Here is a 21,035-nt window from a genome sequence, read left to right as displayed (position 1 = left end):
ATTCCTTGGCCAATCTGTAAGAACTGTTTGTAACTTGTGTCACTTTGCATGGCTGTTACAGCTGTCGTACTAATCTGCAGGGAAAAGGTACAGCAGCTTCATTGCCAGTCACAATATAAAATGTTGACAGATCCAAATGGCATGCTGCACGGCTTTTGCAGAACATACTGCGAGACATTTGAGTTCTGACATCTCTCCTTTTTCTATGGGAGAGACGAGAATAAAAATGCACGCTGCAGATCCGTGCTCCTGGTTGTTTGTTTTAGGGCTTTTATGTTTTGTTTTGGCTTGTTTGTTTATTCCAAAAATCACCTTGGGAAATGAGCCTGCTGCGTAACACTCCCAAAGATAAATTCAAATAATGTTATCTGCAATAGTTTGTAGCTGGAGGAAGGACGGTGAATCAGTAATTGCAAAAAGAATGAATTCCTAGTCAAGTGTTTTTATGAAGGCATCAACTCAGATCCAATATTCAGTGTCATATCTACAGGGAAAAGCTCAACTTCTAGGGGTGCACATGTAGCAACAAGAAGGAGAAGATATCACTAGTAGCCAATTCAAAAATGCAAGCTTTTCTCTGGGCATCATCCTGTAATATCTTAGAGAAAATAGAAACAGAGGAAAATATGATGAGGCTGACGCTACCTCTACTAATCTAGAAAGGAAAGGAAAGAGAATTCTTCACAGCAGACATGGGAATGAAGTAACAGATGATGGTTTAAATCTCAGATTGTGCAAATAATGGAGAAAGATCTTCTAAGACAAAGGAAATTAGAAGATAATATTTGCTGGCAGGGAAGCTGTGAATTTACCAAATCTGCAAGTAGTGATGGGAAGGACTAGACAGAGAATTTAGATTTAGTCCTAAATTTAGGTCTAGACAAAAGATTTACTGGTGGAAACCATAAAATAGTAATTTCACTGCGTGGTGTTGATGCCAGAAAACAGACCAGACGACCCAGTCTTTTGTTTTTCCTGAAATACTCATGAATGTGCATAAAGATGTGGCTGGTCAAATGCATAAAATGTGAGTAAAAGACTCAGGGTATCTACAGAGACAAGAACCATCCTTCAGCTCTGTCCCAAGATGCAGACCACGAATGATTTATTCTTATAATCTATTTCCATTCATGCAATACTTGAACACTCTTAGTGAGACAAAGCAGGGTTTGATTTTGGTGATTGTCCCTTTGTGTGCTAATTACTTTTATTAGCAAGTTAATTTTCATTGCTAGCCTTCTGCTTTCTCAGCTGGGAGGAAAATGTTTATAAGGCCAGAAGTTCAAAATCAACTTTCTGAGCATTACTAGAGAAGGAGAATACTGTGCATGCTGGATAAGCTGGCAGAAAATACATTAGAACCCAATTCTGATGGCCAAAGCTAAAGCAAGTAAGAGAATTCGAGCTATGCAGTGCTCACACATCCATCCCCACAGCCCGTCTTTGGGGCTGCTGTGGGGCAGCACACTTTGCTTGGTTCCAGCACTGCTGGGGCTGGGAGATTTGACCCCGCTCTCCAGCCCGATGGGGTGTTCAGAGCAACAGGGCTGGTGCTGCTGTCTTCTCAAACTGCACACCAGGGAGTGTTAGACTTTGGCAAACTGCCTACCTGAGCTCCGGAGGAGTGAAAAAGGAGAAAACAAGTTTTGACTGGTAACATTTACAGTGACACTATCAATCACTGGCAAACTTGGACAACTCCAGTTAATTTTTGCTTGGAATGATAAAATACTCCACCGGTGAAGAAAATAACAGGAAGCTGCATGCAGGGCTATTTTTCTTCTTTTTCTTTCTATTTAGAAGAAAAAATCGTATTAAATCTGCAGCATTTTAATCAAATACAAAGAAAATTGAAGCATCCACAAATAAGCCTACATTTTCAATTGGCTGTTGTTGCTTTCACCTAAAAGTTTATAGTTTGATTTTTTTTTTCCTAACAAATCTGAAACATTTCAAGAGAAACTGGTATTTGTGAGCAGGTCCTTTAGTCTGTCTTTGAAGAAAGAGGAGTCTGAAATAGAACAGAATTATTCAACCAGCTCTAGACTAAGAACACTTCCCTGGAGGCGTAGATCTGGCAGCATGTAGGTGAATTTGATTTCTTACTCAGAAAAATTATCTGTGTGTTATTAATATTAACACATGCTTAGAGGAACAAATGTATAAGATATTCTAAAATGCAGCTGAAGATGGATCCTACAGCCCGAACTGCTGGTACTCCATGCACAGATGGCCAACCCATGAGGGACAGGGAAAAGGAAAGGTGTCAGGGAGACGGGCTGGGACTTCCAGGACACCACTCAGACCGACACTCCTGGCTGCCAGCCATCGCTGGAAGGTCGCTGCATTTCCTCACACCACATTTACATGTGTGCACACAGTGCTGGAAGAATAAACCCCTGTCTGTTGTGCCTCCACGGTGGCTGTTCTCAAAGGAAACAAAAAAAAAAAAAGTGGAGCATCCCTCAGAACAGGTTCCCAGCTCTTGTCTTCCATTTGAAAAAAATAAAGTAATAAAGATTCTTCCTCTGATTCGTCCATCGTGCACCAACAAACTAAATTTTGTATTGTGGTTTGGCATTTAAAGCTTACTGATTTTCTTTTAATAAGACACTAATTTGCTCAAGATAAAAGTCTGGCTGGCATAGAAAAAGCTTTTTGTTTTCACTGTCTTCTGCGACAAACTTTTGCTATCCTGTGCTAAGCAGGTTCACAGAAGGCACCCATATTTCTTGGGGTTTTATTACTTATTTTTATTTTCTGCTACACAGAGTCACAAAATGAGGGGAAAATATGTCAAGGCTTCCAAAGAATCAAAATTTATTCATAGAAAAGAAAGCAGAAGGAACAGTCACGAGCAAGGAACACTGAAGTCATCTACCTTGTAATAAAGTCTATAGCTAACTAGCCACAGGTGCTCTTTACATCCCAGGAGCAAATGAGAGAGTGATTGATAGGGATGGCAGAATGGTTCTGCAACCATAATACAGTCTTTCTGGAGCACAGGTTTGCACCTGCTCAAAGACTAGGCATTAATATTTATTTAAACAAGGCCATTAAAAAAGCAGAGGGGTGGAGAAGCAATCATTAAGTATCTACACCAAGGTAGAACAAAGCACGCCCACGCCAAAAGAGTCTTCTGCAATGCAGAGGCAACACCCCAGCTCTGGCTAGCAGAGCGAGGTGCAGGTCCTGGGTATGATCTCCCAGCTTTTCGTGGTATATAACGTTCAGGATGTGCCTCTGCTGCAGAGTAAATCTCTTCCTAGTGGCTAGGTTGCATGCCACAGTCTAAAATCAGAGTGGATGTCAGAGCCACGTGTAGTATCTGTGGCCAGATTTACTGCGTTATTTAGTTGTGTCAAGAGGCAAATATCGTTCAGCCTGCACCAGTGCTGCAGTGAGCCCTCTTAGGAGCCCAATTAACTTTGTAGATCTAACCCTAAGTCAGATCTCATTTTGCTTACAAGTCAGCTGAGCCTATGGATAAGAACAAACACATCAGCAGCCAGGCAATCCAAGTCCAAGGGAACACACTCAAGCACTGTGTTTGCTACACATGAAAGCACCAAAATGCATTTCCACAAGTCCTCAGTTCCTCCCGATTCTGCTTTGCCCAGAGGTGAAGTCCAAGACAAGTGCACTCTGCTCACCTTCCCTCCCAGTTCTCAGCAGCCGAGGTCAGGTCCTCTAAAGGGTCTGGAAATCTGGGCTGCCTTCCCACCCCATTTTACATCATCGTTGGTGAGATTGGTCTAGAAACAAGGGAATTTTTACAAAGCTATCCATAGGCTAGAATTAACTGAATTTCTGATACCACTAAAAAAATACGTATTTGTTGACTTGTACTTATTAGGTGGGTCTATATTTTATAGATACAGATAACTGGATGCGTAGAAAAGTTACAGCTCAGGTTTTTTTTAGATCTGAAATATACTTCTCACTTGCGGCACGTCTCTCCTTCCAATAAACCTGACATGCTTCATACACTTCGCTATTTGATCATAATTGCTGGACTGTTGAAATAGAACTTGTGATCGAAGGGTAACTCTGTGCAAATTTACAGTATTATAGCTATTCTTAAATATAAAATATTTCAAACCATTATTTAAAAAGGAACTTAGGTGCTTAAATACAATTAAAGGAATCAAATTTCTAAGGAGATGATCAAAATTAAAACAGCTTTACTCCTTCAAAAAGAGTCAAAAAGAGCTGTGAGAATCAGTTCAATTATGCATCTGTCTGCTATTTTACGCAGTATAAACCCAGCAGCTATCTCCACGTGGAAGCAAAACTTCAAATACCATAGCAGGAAAAGCACTGCACAAAGAGAGCTGCTCCAGATCTGGAGCGTTCACCCCATTTTTTACTGCAAGGGTGACTGAACAGTGACGGACCTTGCCCACAGAGGCTGTGGAGCCTCCACCCATGGGGATGGTAAAAATCCAACCTGCACAGCCCGGAGCAACCTGCAGCAGGAGCCCCTGTCTGTGTGTACGTATACGTATGGTGTGTCTGCTGAGCCACACAGCGATGCCTGTGATATGCAACACTCCACTACAACGCACTCCTGTTCCTTCTGCTCACTTCTGAGCTCCTTTGAAACTACTTCCAGTTCCAAGTTCAACTTTTCCAGAATCCGAGGCTTTCAGAAAGCTAATTCTTAAAAAGCTAATTAATTCCCCATAGGCTTTTTTTTTTCCCCTTCCCTTTTGACTCAGTAAATATTTCTGAGATGGCTTTTTGTATAATCAGTGTTAGCAGCTCATTAAAATGCACAGTATGTGTATCATTCGGAATGTGACATGGCTCAGCATGGATGCTCAAGCTGCTTAAAAAGACAGAGAAGAAACAGATGAGGATAAAATGAAAGCAAAAACCCAACATTTCTTATAAGTTGACACCACAGTTAAGAATTTAAGACAGAGCAGGGAGCCTTCAGCCCTGCTAGTAGGGGAAAAGTCTAATTGCTCAGAGCACGCACCGCTCTCTCCAGCCTGCATGTTTTCCAGAGAGATTTCTTTTGCAGGGGTCTTTAAGGTGCTAAAAAATAATTGACTCTACTATCAGGTAATTGTATAAGGTTTTCACTCTGAATAATATGAGGATTCATCTTGAATTAATAATGAATGAAGTAATTTAAAAGGCCCCTAAGTTTATACAGGCAGAAATAAATAATACCTCAATACGGGACATTTTATCTTCCATGAAAACAAATAAATGCTTTTTTAAAAGCGTTTTTGAGAAGCACTGAGTCGCTAACACGCCGGATGATGGTCAGGTAGGCAACTAGACTCAGGACTTCTGATAAAAGAAGATACTCAGTCTCCTCAGATTTCCTGAGTATCACTTATGCTTGATAGCTGTAGAAAACACAAAGGTTGGAAATATTGCTTTGGGTCACAAGAAGAAAGCCCAAGACAAAGGGCTCATTCAGTAGTGGGTGGCTGCAAAGCTGTCGTTCCACTTTATTTAATTGGCCTTAATTCAGTTAGTGTGCTCTCTCTATTGGATAAAATACACCCTCGTTTGTTTAAGGACAAATTATAAATGAGTGACATCGTAGCGAAATGATAACAATGCTCAACTGTAAGCTAATTAGTGGCCGTGCGTGCAGTACCTCCTTGCAGCGTGCTGTAGGCACAAGCTGGTTGTAGCAGCACCTCTGAGCATCGGGGCTGGCACCACAGCCATCCCCTCGCCTGCACGTGCAGGAGCAGCAGCAGAGCTGAGGTTAATTGAAATAAAATTAATAAATAAATAAAAAGATCAAAGCAAGGTGCCTCATCACAGCCTCGTGTGCAGAAGCCATATGGCTTAAGGGCCAAAGGGAACCTGTGGTGGCGATTCTTATTACTGGATTTAAGTCTGAGTGCCCACGTTAGAATTTAAATTAAATTAAATATTGACCAAGGAAGAACTTGCTGTCAGTTTCAGGGTGAAAAGCCTGAATTACCAAGGAAACAGGAATCTGTGAAAGTAACATCATACTTTCACCTTCAGGAAAAAAAAAACCTACAATCTGAAGATACACAGCAAGGGGTGGGCTTTTTGTCAGAAGGAATCAAATGGATTTTTTTGGTTCATGTACAACAAAAACTCCCACTGATACAGCAAACCAGTGAGCTTTTCCTTGACCAATAATAGTGAGTTGAAAGGCGAAACAGCCACTTGCTGTGAACATATATGTGTTCTTCTCTTGACCCAGGGACTTCTGGACTACCCATGGCAGCAGCACATCTCAGCACCGCCAGCACAGCCGTCCTGCTGGGGCTTGGGCAGGAGCTGGGACATCTGCTCTGAAAAATCACCACTCAGACAAAATCTTTGGTGTTGCCTGTTGTCTTCTCGATACATTTCAAATCCAAATTAGCTCTGGCAAATAGAGAAAGATTTGTCTAACAAAAAAGGCTGTAAGTTCAACAGGCTGACCAAAAAAAATGGAAGAAAAAAATCAAAGAGCTTTTTCTGATGCATCTACCAGTATCGAAACTGAGATTTGAGGATCAAAAACTTAGATGACAGCTTAGCTGCTTGGCGATGCATGAGGAAAAAGAAAACTGAGTTCACTTTTTGCTAGATACATCAGCTTTGTGAGAACTAGAAAGAATAAAGCTTCCCCTGAAGAGCTGAATGAATATACATTACAGATGGTACAGCGTGGAGGTTAAGACTGGAGGTATTTGCTGCAAAGTGAAATTCAGTTTTTCTTATATTGATTCTACATAAAATTCAATTCCCCTTTTTCTCTAAATAATTGTTAAATCAACAGTTTAAGTTTTCCTTCTCATGGAAAAATTAGCTAGTGCTTTATTAGATGGTCATGTAGAAACATGAGATACCATAAAAAAGAAAACATCTATTTTTCTTTAATGAGATTTAATGACGGTGTAAATTGCTATTTCTGGTAAGCAGTAGACAATTACCCTGCATGATTTCTGAGTTGAACAGATCAGTGGGATGGTTCAGATTTCATTCCCTACTTTTGCTACCTGCCACTGTGACAATGACAGCCGGAGACCAAGGCAGATGCTCCCCGTCAACGTTCAGGGAGAGGAAACAGGAGGTCTCTGACACTCTCTCTAAAAACGCATTTGCTGGCAGAGCTGTAATGCAAGCAATTCTCAATTCAGAGAAATTTAATTCCTAGCAGTAGGCTGGGGGGAAAGGGCAAGGAGTAATGACGGTACTTTAGCTTGGGTTTGCAAAACATAAAGAACAAATGCATCTCAGTAACATTTAAAGAATATATGAACAAGTACGTTGCCATCTTTTAATTGAACAGGAATTAAGCATGTGCTTAACACAAAGCAAGGGCTGAAGCAATGTGCTGAGCTGGGACTGTTGTGTTAAAGGGAAGAAATTCCCCATTTGCTCTGAATAAGCCCCACTGGCTACAAGGAGGGGAGATTTCCAAGTGTTGGCACCCAATGAGCAAAGAAATCTCTGCCTGGCAGCCTTGGGTGCAGCGGAGTCACAGCCTGCAGGGGCGATGAAGTCACAGAACCTGAGTCAGGTGGATGACAGAATCAGTGTGGAAAGGATTATTAGTGTGGAAGGTATTAACAGAAGATGTGCAGAGCAGCTCTCCTCCCTGCGGCTGATGCAGACGAAGCCGCTCGTGTCCCCCTGCAGCAAGGAGCCCCGGGGCAGCGGTCACACATCTCCAGCACCAGCACAGCTGCAGAGCTGCTGGGCTCCTTGCAGGATGCAGGGGGCTTGTGCTCTCACCGTGGTCCCTAACAGTGATTCCTCCCCTGCTCCTTTTAATGAATGGTAATAGAGGACTCTTGATTAGAAGCCTTTCATCATTTTAGGACTAGGGGCTTTAGCTTTCTGACCTACTTTCCTTGCCAATGAAATTCCATTTTTAGCTTCAACTCAAGGTCTGAATGTTACCCGAATTCAGACCATCTGTTTTAACAGCCTACAGGCTGAGAAGTTGATCCAAGACAGAAAGAATAAACGGAACCAGTGTGTGCATACATTGAGTATTCTCAACCCTCAGTGTCTTAAATAACGTACCGGGTTTATTCCCGAGTCTACATAAACATTCCCATTTCTTTAGGCAGCCTCTGCTGCTGCTGTAAGGAACATTTATGCTAACAGTTGCTATCAGAGACCTTCCCAGTTTGGTCACCTTTCTTGTGCAAGGACAGGAACGAGCAAGCTACCACTGCCCCTAAGTCAGCCTGACCCCTTCACATGGCTTAGAGGAGGGTTGGGATGGGCTGCCCAGGAGAATTCCTCCCTGAGCAAGCCATGAGGAAAATCTGCCTTCCTTTCTGATGCTCGCAGGTAGAGAAGCAGCAGAACTTGCATCTCCTCAGAGAAATCATTCCTCAACATTACCTCAACCCCTCCTACTAGGTAACTGCCAACAACTTTCCAAAAAATCCCAACTAATCTAAGCACTGAAGCTAATAAGCACCCATTGCTAGCACAGACACACATCCACAGAACTCATCCCCTCGCAGCTTGGCTGTTGGTTGTAAATCCAGCAGAATATCTAGGGAGGATGAGAGCATCCATGTAGACATTAAGAAATAAAACATGCCAGGGAAAAAGAAAATACCGGTACAAAACCAAGCCAAACCTTGCAGAAGTTGAATACCCACCTGGGGAGCTGCCCACCTCAAAACAAGGCAGAAAATAAGGGTATTTAATGTAAAAGAAACCTAGCATGAAATAGGCTCTGTACTTCCCCAGACACAGCTGATTTGCTGTTCAAGTCTGTCATTTGACAGCCTGTTTATAGATTTGCTTGCTCCAAAGCCGTCGTGGATCTGTTTACAGCACGCTCTTTCAGGAGGCACAAGTCTCACATCAGGCTCCTCGGGCATTCACCGGCGCATCGCGGCCTTCCTAGGCTTAGAGTATTTGAAAAGCTGACAATGCTCCAAACTACCCTTGTTGACACTCAGTCTATGTCCACAAAACACTTTAAAGAAAACCTCTGCTTACTCTTTGTGGCCTCCCTCTGCCCCAAAATATGTCTTTTAGTAAGAGGGAAGGTGCTGGGATACAGGCTTATCAGTCAGCAACTGCCATCTTACCTCCCCTGCATCCAGAGGAACCAGAGGAAACAATAACCACGCAATAACAGAATTTTATGAACGTTAAGCCCCTCCCCAGGTGCATGCTTTATACACACACTGCCTGAAAAGCTGGCAAATAAAACAGGCTGCTGGAAAAGAGCATCCTCTGCAAAGTTCTTTCACCGTCCCCGCAGAGCCGTTACTGCTGTAGCTCCTTCTAACGTCCCCGTACTACACAATCTTCCAGCTTTTTGACAATTCCCTGTTTGTAGGGCTGTGAACGCTGCACAGAGAAAGGATCATCAGAGATGCTGCTGGGAGTCTATTTTTAGAGTGAGTCATTTGATGAGCTGTTCAGCACCTTATTTATTGCTGTCTCCAGCTGGAGGAGCTAAGCAGTGTCCAGACACCTCTACTGCTAAAACCAGAACTCAGAAGCAGTGACCTCTATTTTCTGTACTGACAGGGAGAAAAACAACAGCACATTAAGTTGTCAAGGCTAATAGCTACTAATTAGGGTGAATGACATACGACCCCTTTTATATCCAAAGTACAAAGAAGGTCCAATACAAATAAATAAAATAAGAAAACTCTACATTCATAGTCTTTTCCAGTCTATAGTGACCATTTAAAGGTAATTTCCCAATGCTTTGTTTAAGGCTTTACTTGCACTTTACATGATGCGTGGGTAAGAGCCTCAGTGATCACAGAGCTTCCTTGGAAGGAAACGTGGCTTTGAAGGGACATTGGGAGAAGAAAACAGAAGAAATAGCAGCCAGGTCATTTTAAGCATGGGATAAATGTGTAGGAACTGCAGAATCACTCTCAGTGCACCGAGCACTGGGGGTACCACGACAGCAAGGGCAGCCCCTCCTAAAGGTCCCTCACCCTCATGCACCCCAGCAGGGGCAGCTCCCCTAGAGCGGGCAGCAAGCAGAAAAACAAATCCAGCAACTGAAAACCGCTCAAATCTGTTGCCATCTAACTGGATTCCTGGCAAAATAAATAAGAAATATGTTTATCTCTAGGCATGTTCCGCATCTAACCTAGCCAATTCTCAGCATTTATCCCTGGGCATGCCTGGAGCCACAGGCAGGCTGTTTACTCCAGCTCTCTGTACAACCACCTCGCATTAGTAAAATTTGTAACGGAGCGGCACTGCTGGGTGCTGGGGACATTCAGCATGTGGGGCAGTTAGGGCTCTGAGGAACTTGATGCCTCATCTCACCAAGCAGGCGAGGAGTAAATAACCAAGTGCCATTTCATCAAGGGGGAGCTGAGGTCCCAAAAGCTGAAATGACTTCCTAAAGGTCACAGGAAAATGTACTGAATTTGCAGCCCCTGTTGTTTGCATCACAGGCTCTAACATCCTGTTAGGCCCTCTGAATGTTAATCATTTCCTAACTCTTTTATCTTCTTACTGCTCTAATGAGCTTATTGATGAATTGCTTAAAATGCACCTTCTGTAGCAGAAATTTTTTAGGTGACAAGTTGCCTTGTACTAAACAAATTAATAGGCAAGCTGGGTTCTCTCATTCCATTTTAAAAAACGTTGGTTTTAAAATGCTCAATTAGTACTAACTGAAATACAATATTTGAGATTATTTGGCACTATATCTGTTATAAATATGCCACGTGGCCATTAGCACTTGTGGTAGCATTCAGGACAAAAATAAATTGTCACCCCAGCATTTAACACTGCAGCAGCCACTGCTCCAAGCTCCCCAAGCCACTGTGCCTGGAGCCATCCTGCACCGTGCTCCTTCCCCACTGCTAAAATGAGATTCAGGTCTGAACATTGCCAGTTTTGTATTCCTCCCTGTTCTTCTTGCTTGTCGTAAGACATCCAGGAGGCAGGGGTACACAGAACAATCTGTCCTGCAGCTTTCTGAGTAATGCCCGTGCTCTGCACTGACCCACATACCCCAGGGGCACACACCTGGAGGTAACCCCGAACATTTAAAGTCTGAATGGATTTTTCTTTTTAAGAATAGGTCATCTAAAAATAGCCCAAGTTCCCCAGAAGCATAGCTGGATTTTACTCTGAGCACAAAGCCAAGACACTTCCAAGTACCACTGACACTTGCACTGCAGGTCAGTAGCCCAGGAAAGGCAGAACCATGGCTGCGAACGCGTGCCGTGCCATGCAGCCCCCAGTGCCCAGCCCAGCACATCCTCTCCGCAGGTAATTCTGCAGTAGATCCAGAGGAGTCAGTGTCAGAGCGGAGAAATTCTAGGTCTCGTTCCTGCACAGCCTACTCCAGCCAGTGCAAAATTTCCCATAACTGTCTCTTTCCCAACAGTTTTGCAAATAAAGTCCTGCACCTCCCCAGAAAAATCAGTCTCCACACTCCGAGATCCTGCCTGTTTTAAAGCAACTTCTCTGAAGTCCCAAGTAATGAGGTAACTCTCAGTCTGTGTGTAAGAACAAAACTCAACAAGGCAGACCAAGAGGCAGACGCTTCTTATTATACTTCCTCCAAATGCACAGAAGGGCTTTCTCTCCATACTCCAGGTCACTGAGATCATGTTTGAGGCATATGATTAATTTGTCAGCCCTATCGTGTTAAGGGGCAGTAGCAAAAAAAAGTGAGAAAGATTTTTTTAGAACAGTGTTAAATGAGGCAGAAGACCTTGTCACTTAGCAAGAGCTTTTAAACTATCTTTGCATAAAGCAGCAGCAGCTGGGAAGTTAACAGACGTAAATAGCACGGCATCGATTCGTGGCACTCTGAGCGCGAGTGCGCACAGGGCAGGTGAGCACAGGAGAAGGATTCTGCTTGGAATAATTAAGCATTAGCTAGTGATGTCTGAAAAATAAAACCTCGGCTATAAATCACTTTAATTTTCGGTATTTGCTCCATCAAACACCAGAATACCCCAAAGAAAAGCATGGAAATCCCAAACGCCATCTGATAGCAACCAGAAGCCTTCCAGATCTCAAGCTCCCTGAAACAAGGAACATCTTTCTCAGGCCCAGACTTCAGCATCATTTCCCTGTCCTCTACATTTCAGCAGGCTGCAGTGCCTAGGTCCTCCCTTCCACTCCTGGCTGTGACCAGATCAGACACACCTGCTTGCAGTGGGATTTTGCCTGACCTCCTGAGCCCCAAAGGTGCTTTGGGAATTCCTGTACTCCAGAGGCTTGCACACAGCCAGTTTGGTGTCAACCCCTCTAAAAAACACACAGACACACACACAAAAACAAACAAAAAAACTGGTATTTGGCCATTTGCTTTTCCCTTTCCTCCAGCTGAAAATCACTTCCCTGAATTCGGATGTTAATACACACTTGCACACAAGCACGCAATAACTGGCTCCCTGAAACAATTCCTGGAAATTCAGGCAGCGGCTGCGCTAATCGTGCTCCTACCATACTCTGAGGGCATTAGCTACAAACGAGCTCTTTGTTACACGATCAGAACGCAGCACAGCCCACCTCCAGCTTTCTGGATGGGTTTTTATTTGCCTATCAACCATGTGCAGAAGAAAGCATTGAAGTCGCTTCAAGAGGGTAAACGGCAGGGGAGAACGAGCCTCCTGTGGAGGTTTCCTCTGCATCTGCTGAAGGCAGGGCAGCAACGTTTGCACTGCCAGCAGCTGCTGCCCGACTGGGTATCAGAGGCTGTGCTGCGAGACGGGAGAGCTGTCAGCAACGGCGCGGTCGGTTAGAATTAAGAGGTCCCATCACCTGGCATAAAACACGGGGATTGTGTCAGGAAAACTGTAAATCAAAATGCAAAATCCCAGTTACCTTCACTGTAACACAGCGTTATGGAACAAGTGCCACACTTGCTCCTATTGCACTGCCGAGTGGCCATAAGCACATCGGTTACCTTTACAGAAGGAAATGTTAAAGCTTAAGTATAAAACCACTACAAAGGGCTTTTGCAATTTGCAGAGTGAAAATATAGACAGAAAAAAAAGCACTCAGAGCAGTGATTTATCATGTGCAACCTAAAAAACCTAAGCCAGCAGGATCTCCCATCTGCAGAAAATGGATTATTTCATCTCCGATTCTGCCGGTATTATTTAACATACATATTACAATAGTTAATGAAAAGATTGCTGGGTCAGCCTCAGTGCAGAAGTTTGTCTTAACATTTTTCAGCTGGACTCACTCCTGAGAATTCATTCATTACCGAATGCAGACTTTATTGCACCCCATATTTCTGAATGCATAGATGGCAAGGAAACTGCCGCGTCTTTAAACCCAAGCGTCAGTCAGTCCTCATTTGCACCTCGATACAAGGGAATGAAAATACATGAACTGGTCACAAGCAGACGTACACGCAGACAAACTTTGTTAGAGCTCATTGACATGGAGAGGTAGGTGCTGAATGAGTGAGGGCATGAATTTAACATGCTGAGCCACTGCCTGGGCTGGCACAGGCATTCTGCAGCCAGGGCACCCTTCTTTGGTGTAGCTCAATCCATTGCCAGAACGTGGTGTAAATCCACAGGACGTGTTGCTTGTATGGCAGGTTTCTGTTTTATTGTCTCACCTGCACACCCACGCTGCTTCTTGCTCAGAGAACCTGAACAGGCTTTTGGTGCCACCACACTTGTCTGAAGGAGGGGCTTCCCCTTTTTTGTTCTTTCCCCTCTAGTTATGGTGACATGGTGCCCAAGACAATTGCCGGGAAGATATTTGGCTCCATTTGCTCCCTGAGCGGGGTGCTGGTCATTGCTCTGCCCGTTCCGGTCATTGTCTCCAACTTCAGCCGAATTTACCACCAGAACCAGCGGGCCGACAAGAGGAGAGCGCAGAAGGTAAGCCGAAACCCACACCCCAGCACAAGCTGGGTACTGGACATGCTACACGTCGTAGGGCCATAAAGGGTGGTTTATAGACCAAGATATCTGATCCAAGCATTCCCCTCCCACCAATATCACCCACTAAAGTATAAAAAATAAATTATCACCACCTGAACAGGGACTTGAACCCTGGACTCTCGTTGTCAGAAGCAATACGGCTTTTATTGCTCACTCTGTCACAGACGTGAGAAACAAATACGTACATATAGAGGCACCCTAAGCGCCCCCTAAGTCACTAAAGGGAGCTGTTGATATTTCTGGCTGTCTGGTTCCTGCTGCCTCTCTGCCCTGGAGGTTTGAAGACACACACCCAGAAACACATAGTTATCAGCTACACACACCCCTAACATAGAAAAAATACACTGAGAATACAAAAAAAAAAACAAGCAAACAAAACCCAACAACCTGGAAATGCTAGGGGATTACCGGATAGTCTGTTTTTACCAGTATAAACCTACTGATTCACTCAAAGTATGACAGATTATTATAACTCCATTTCAGCCTGCTAAATTACAACAAAACCAGAATCAGGTTTTTACAATAACTGTACGCTAAAGGTTTGGTTTAGTTCTCCCGATGGAATTCTGTCTGCCAGAAATTCAAGACCCAGGGGATCTGCTGGCGAACAGTAGCAGCAAGATGTGCCATTTCTGCTGGGGGCAAGCAGCTGGGTCCTGCCTACTGCTCGCTTCTCAGGGAGCTGACAGCAGAGCGCTGAGATACAAGACCTACAAAACCACAACATCTGGCAGGCAAAGCACATAAGCAGAGTAACAGAGAGGCAGAATCACACAGGAATGAATTACAGGCTCCGTAAATCGGTGCTGGGATTTACATCTATATCTGCATTAGGTTTGGCATTATCACTTAGAAGAGGAAGAAATCCAAACTCCAGATCAGGGCAAAGCCACACTGGGGAGTGTGTTTGGAAGCTTCCATCTCTGCCCTGAGTCCTCTCTGTTGAGGACCACCAGATGTTCCATCACACTGTCTGCTCTCCCTCATGCACAGAGAAATGCTCTGTGAATTTGTAAAGCTGCTTCCTGGGTCGTAGCTTCTGAGCTTCCAGTCTCCAGCTGCGTCAGCCTCCTACCTTTCAGCAGCACTTACATCCACTTTAAATTAAACAAAATCTCTTTCACCGAACAGTGTGCACGCAGACAGCACCCTTTATCAGGATGTTGGTGGCAGAAATGTAACCTGGCAGGTAACAAACAGGACAGCATTACGAGCATTACAACAACCTTTTACTACTTCAGTGTTAACAGCTAATTTAGCTTTGCATCACTGGAAGACAGGTGAACTCTCCATTCCGTCTGTATTTAAAAGTATAAATCCTGAACCTTAGAGAACAACACAACCAGCAACAAAACCTCAGCCCATTAACAACTGATTTCTTCGTACGGTGAACTTACAGGTCAATGCAGTAACTGCTAAGCAGCTATAAGGACAAACGCTCCTCGGCAGTTAGCAACACATTTTGTGTTTTCAAACGTATGAATTTTTATTATATTATATATTATATAATAATATATATAAAAGAAAAACAAACAACAGAAAAGAGACCCCAATTGCTCCCATTCAAAACTCTTAAATATTGCCTAAAAGAAGCGTTTCTAAAAAGAAACATGCACATAGAAGTTCATTAAGGGGCCAGTGCACAATAGCCCAGTTACATAAGTGAAGACTAAGAGAAAGCACTTGTTCTACTGAACCAGTACGTAAATATGCTGAGACACAGAGCTTGCTTTAGAGTACAGCCCAGGCAGATAAATGGGCAAGACAAATAACCAAACAGGACTTGTGCGTAGCCACAGATGACAATACAAAGAAGCTCCAGAGCTGACTCCAGATCAGTGCTTGTGGCTGACGCTGTCCCGGGCAGACAGAATACCAAAGGTTTTTGTTCTGATTCATTTTTTCCTTTATTGTTGGACTGCAGTGCACCTGGTGGCAAGGAAACGTGCCACCGCCACCTTTGATGCCAATATGATTGACTGCAGCTTTTATAAGGTCTGCTGTATTGACACATAGTGTATGATTTCTCCCCATTTGAATTTCTAATTCCCTTGATATTGGATGAATTTCTGGGCTAAGAAAGTTTTCTCAAGTCAAAAGTGTGAGTAATTTGCACATGATCATCACTGCATGAATACTAAGGAGAGCAAGAGAGACAGAAGCACACTGATGACAGTGATGCCGCGATGTCTCTCTGGAGATAGTCAGGATGGGCACAGAGAGGGTCTGTGTTGGAACAAGTCCGTTACCAGCATCACCCTCCAGAGGACTCAGTTTCTTCTTCAGCCATAAGAAAATTTTAGTAATAGAACTCTGTTCCCATCTAATTAAAGATACAAAGACATTTACGTGGCTTTTTCAAGAAGGCTGGAGAAAGCTCTTTGCACCTTCTCAGCCCTTGAATACGCCCACCAACAGCATCTCTGTGAGCAGAGTTAGGAGACACTGCTTGGAAGAAATAACACAGACATCTTCCTAAGGTTCTAGGGTGCTAAATGAATTCTTCTTCTCTTTTAGTTGAGGAGTAAATAATTTTAGGGTGTTATGATGAGTGCTTTAGAACTTCAGTTTCTTCCAAGAATCGTACCTGTTACAACATCAGGTACATTTGAAGAGTAGGTTACGGATCAGGTTTATTATTTTGTTCATAACTCATACTGAGGAAAAGGCATTTAAATAGCATGAGTAAAATACAAGGGGGGTTGTTACCACCAGCACCTATTCTTCTACTAACTGAGGAAAAGTGTTCCTAAAAGAAAGAAAGGGAGGGGGAAAAAAGGGGAGAACAACAAGGAAAGAAAAAATAAAAAAACAACCACCACTGGTGCTTTAATCACCTCAGAGATAAATTATTCCTTGCCAAACCTGCAGTGCAAGAGAATTAATTACAAGAAGATCTGGTAATCTTAATTTATTGTGCTGTGTCATCAAATTTTGTCCTCTGGCACACAGCAAGGACCAGGTCACTCTGAATGGAGGATGAATTGATCATTTCTGACACGGCTCATTTTGGCAAAATTGTTTTTTGGTTGCTCCCCTCCACCCCCGAAAGACTTTTTTTCTTTTTGACTGATGTGCTAAGAATAGACCTTCCTGACATTGAAACGATGCTGTTCTTTACTGAATGTCACAGTCTCTGAGTTTAAAGGAGAACTTGACACTTAAAAGGCTTGACAATTGAACGACTTTGTAATTCACGTATTGCTGGAGTCCCTCTTGCCGCTCAGCCTGCAGTTCAGATGCAACATGAAGAAGCAGACAAGTATCAGAGCTGGCTTGAGCACAGCTCCCACTTTGCAGCCCTAGGAAGGAGGAGCAGAGGCAGCGAGCAGCAGCTGCTGAGCATGCTGCTCCTTTGACAGCAAAACACTTTGTTGTTTACAAGTTAGCCACTGCAAACACGACCCCAAGCCACAATGCTGTTCCCACCTGAGTGAGGTAGTAGAAAAATGCACGGCTGAGGCTGCCAGATAATGTAATAGACACGGCCTTGGAGCTTGGTGCAGCCAGGTCCCAGAAGAGCACGCTGCTCTCCCATGGTTTACATGGACGATCTGCACTCTCCCAGGGAAGAGCCAACCACCCACGTTTAGGATAGGAAAGGTCCACCCAGGACAAATGTTTTTGCATAGCAGCTATCACATAAAACCACAGCACAGGACTGAAAAGTGCAACGTAGGCTATCAAGGAGTGGATGGCACAGCCTAGGTGGAGCAGAGCAGCGGACGCATTGCCAGGCGGGTGAATTAAAGCACTCAATCACAGAGCTGCTAACAGCAGGAGACAGCAACGAGGCGGGGAGGGAGAAGCCACATCTTCAGATGGAAGTCGCCGAGAGGAAATAGATGGGGGAAGGTTATTCCAGACCACAAGGACTGCTGGCGAGGTGGCTGCACACAGGCAGCTGTGACTGCGGGCGGACGAAGAGGTAACTATGGAGATGCTGAAAAGGGGCTTAAGCCAAAAGGAAGAGTAAGGACGCAAATATCTTTCTGATTGTTCCATAAGAGGCACGCTAGAAACAGCCTGTTCCAGACCCAGCCGTCACTCCCAGAGGCATGGAAAACAGGACTGCAGTCAGCAGAGCTGCTGGAGAGGGAAGATGGTGACGAAGAGAATGCTTAATGCTGGATTTATGTCATCGTCTTACCCATGAGAAAGGCGGCCCACACACCTGTCAATAACAAGGCCATTATAATAATTGATTTTCTACAGAGCAGGGGAGTCAGCTTTGAAATGTTCTGTTTTTCAGCTGACACCCTAAATTTTGGAGGTGGGTTAGCGAACTTCAAAGCGTGGAACAGAACGGCCAGAAAAAGTGACTTGAGCAGAGCTGAGCTGTCTAAGGAGAGCTCAGCGACAGAACATGACTCAGTTCCCAGCAGGGGATGGGGTTGGGAACTTGAGGAGAGAGAGAAACAATAAGGTTAAAACTGGAGCTGGCTGACATTTAAAAAACATGTTTTTTTCAACCACAATGAATCTGGGTGGAATATGTTTTTGTTGTTGTTGATAGTTAACAGTTTCTGACAGGGAGAAGAGATTTTTTTACTTTTATTTTTAAAGAAGAAACTTCAGTTTTTCTGGGGTAGGTACCTCTTCCTCCTCTTTGTCCTGTTTGCCACATTCCATAATCCAAATCAGGGAAAAGAAACCAACCAACCAGGGATCCGTCCTCTTCTCCTTCATACCACCCACAAAAGCAAGTGGCATCCTCCACCAGTTCAGCTAGTTCAAAGTCCCTGGCTCCCAAATTACATCAGACTGCCACATGTTTGCAGTCCATCACGCCCCAGTCCTGACCAGGTAGTGCCCGTAGTGCTTAAGAACCTGACCGATCCCCCCCAGAGGGCTCCGTGGCTGCTCCAGGACTGTGGTGCCTCCTCTCCCCACCTGCTGGAAGGCCGGGCTGGGGGCTGTGTCCAGATGGCTCGTTACGTAGCACAGTTGGTAGGATTTGTAGTGGCTGATGTTGCCGGCTTCATCCCAGATGTCTAAATAAATGCTATCTGAAATTGCCTCATCTAGGAGACCTGCGTTCAAAATGTTCTGCCAAAAGCCTTGGGAAGCTCCGTCCCACTTTGGAACAGGCTTCTAGAGATCAGACTCTTTGCTGTTACCTCTGCTAACCAGTTATTTTGCCACTGTGCCTCAGCAATGCAGAACCAAGTGGGCTGGTGCTGTTCAGCTTCTGTGCAGCTCCCAGTCTGTGTGCTGAACGCCACAGCCTTGTGCCAGTGTACCTACAATGCGTGGTTACATCCGGATTAAGCACCATGGATATATCCACTGGGTCAGGAAAAAAACATCGCTTAAATTAGGTAAAAGTGGCAGTAAAGCTTGCTGCTGTAACTGATTGGTACCCTGCCAGTGATTAGCAAGTGAGGAGCAGCATTTGTCCTGATAGATGTGGTGCTGGGAGGGCAGTCCCCTCCCCACACGTGTCAGACAGGTGGGAAAACCCTGCAGCCTCCTAGCACATCGCCCAAGGGCCTCTGCAGAAATTCTCTGCAACCATTCCCAACCTTCCCACATGGCCCAACGCGAAAAGTCCCAAATCCCATTATTGCACTCCTCCCACTCCACCCCGCAGCCATGGTCTGCAAAGTCTGACTCAGAGCAAGTCTTTGTTGTTTAGAGGTCAGGAAAATCCAATCAAGCAGTACGTGCGGACAACTTCAGCATCGGATCAGGCTCTAAACCTGCACAAGGCAGGCCCTCTCCAGGCACAAACAGGAGCCTGCCACCCTCCTGTCTCCCCACTACAGCCACTGTCGTTGTGACCAACACGGATGTTGCAGCACCGTCACCCTTCCGTGCTCCCCTCTCTGTGATTCAGGTGTTCTCAAGCATAAAACTGGGATAAATCCGCTTCTTTCCTGGCTCAGTGGCTTCTTGTAGAGTTAGTTCACGCACAAGGTTATAAACTGAAACCATCCTGTGGTAATACTGTTTATATGTGGTTTTACATTTCTATCTCTGAGCTGTCACACTGGTGATTCTCTCTGAGCGAGGCAGCGGAGCGGCAGCACGCGGTTCCCTGCCCAGCCACGGGGAAGCAGCGCAGTGAGGGCTGCCAGAGCAGGGAACAGAGAGCGTGCGTGCAGCTTACTGACATTTTTCAAAAAATATATCTTTTTGCGGAAATCACAGTCTGCCTGCAAGTACTCTGCAGGAAGAAAAAGGAGTTCGATTTCCCAGACAAATTGCTCCTGAGGAAATAGTTTTTCTCCTCGTTGTCACAGCCGAGCAGAACTCTTCTGTTTACTATGCAGACCGGTGCCTGGTGGCAATTTGAGCCACCTGTTCTCTGGGTAAGCGCAGCCATTTAGCCCGAACTCAGCACTAACTCCAAACAAATACAATAATAAGGAGCAATTCTACACATTGTCCACCAGCTCCAGCATCCAGCCGCCAGCCAGCCCATTTCTGTCCACATATGAAACATCAGCTTCGTTAGCAACTGAGTCAGGACAATTAGGAGCCATTCTAGCAGGAACGTGCAACGATGCTGGAATGCAAACCAAGGCCAGGGAAGCGAGTAACCATGACAACTCCACAGCTTTCTGCTGACAGCCCAGGGAGCGCTGCAGCACCCGATATAGCACGAGAAGCAGGTTTCTCCCTCGATATTTGCCAAAGCGAGGCATGCAGCCAATGTTTTGTGGCTGTCGTAGAGATGCGAGCTGTGACACACATTTTTCTTTAAGCCTCCACTCGTCAAATACGACCAGGGGACGGGGTTCTGACAGGCCTTTCTTTTCCAAAAGCCGGCTGCAAGAGGCTTGTCCCCAGGGACCTCAGAAACAGGAGGAACAACTAAGAGCAGATTCAGTACGAAAGCCAATTGCACTTCACAACTTTATTGTCATCTGATGACTTCGGAGTCATTTTCCTTTGCCAGCCAGCAACACTTCTCTCAATTACTGCTGAGAGCCTGAAGTACGGAGCAGTGACACGGAGCACATCTCCTGCCCTTACCCAGGCTGGAGCTGCCCAAACTCACGCAAGGAAAGCCTAACACCGGCCACTCCACTTGCTGCCCATGGGTACCTGCGCTTCAGAGCCAAGTGCTCTAGTTGCTAATGAGTCAGCAACAAAGCAGGAAAACAGCCCCGCTGCCTCCTCATCCCCTGCTGCTTCATTCCACTGGGAGCTGTA

At 44.7% G+C, this 21,035-nt stretch overlaps 1 protein-coding gene across 2 annotated transcripts in view; it reads left to right on the top strand.

Annotated features, from left to right (window-relative positions):
* KCND3 (potassium voltage-gated channel subfamily D member 3) overlaps positions 1 to 21,035 on the top strand; it is a gene marked incomplete at both ends in the record, with an annotated part of 103,416 nt that overhangs the window by 63,369 nt on the left and 19,012 nt on the right. For both annotated transcript variants that reach the window (XM_082778324.1, XM_082778323.1), the window contains one exon: positions 13,649 to 13,811. In XM_082778324.1, the coding sequence (XP_082634450.1) occupies positions 13,649 to 13,811 (163 nt within the window). The remainder of the gene's footprint in view (positions 1 to 13,648; positions 13,812 to 21,035) is intronic.

Source organism: Aythya marila (genome assembly GCF_965140915.1).
Source record: "Aythya marila genome assembly, chromosome: 24".
In the NCBI taxonomy this organism is placed as follows: Eukaryota; Metazoa; Chordata; class Aves; order Anseriformes; family Anatidae; genus Aythya; species Aythya marila.
Note: the sequence above shows the minus strand (reverse complement) of the source record. Positions and strands in the feature narration are given on the sequence as shown.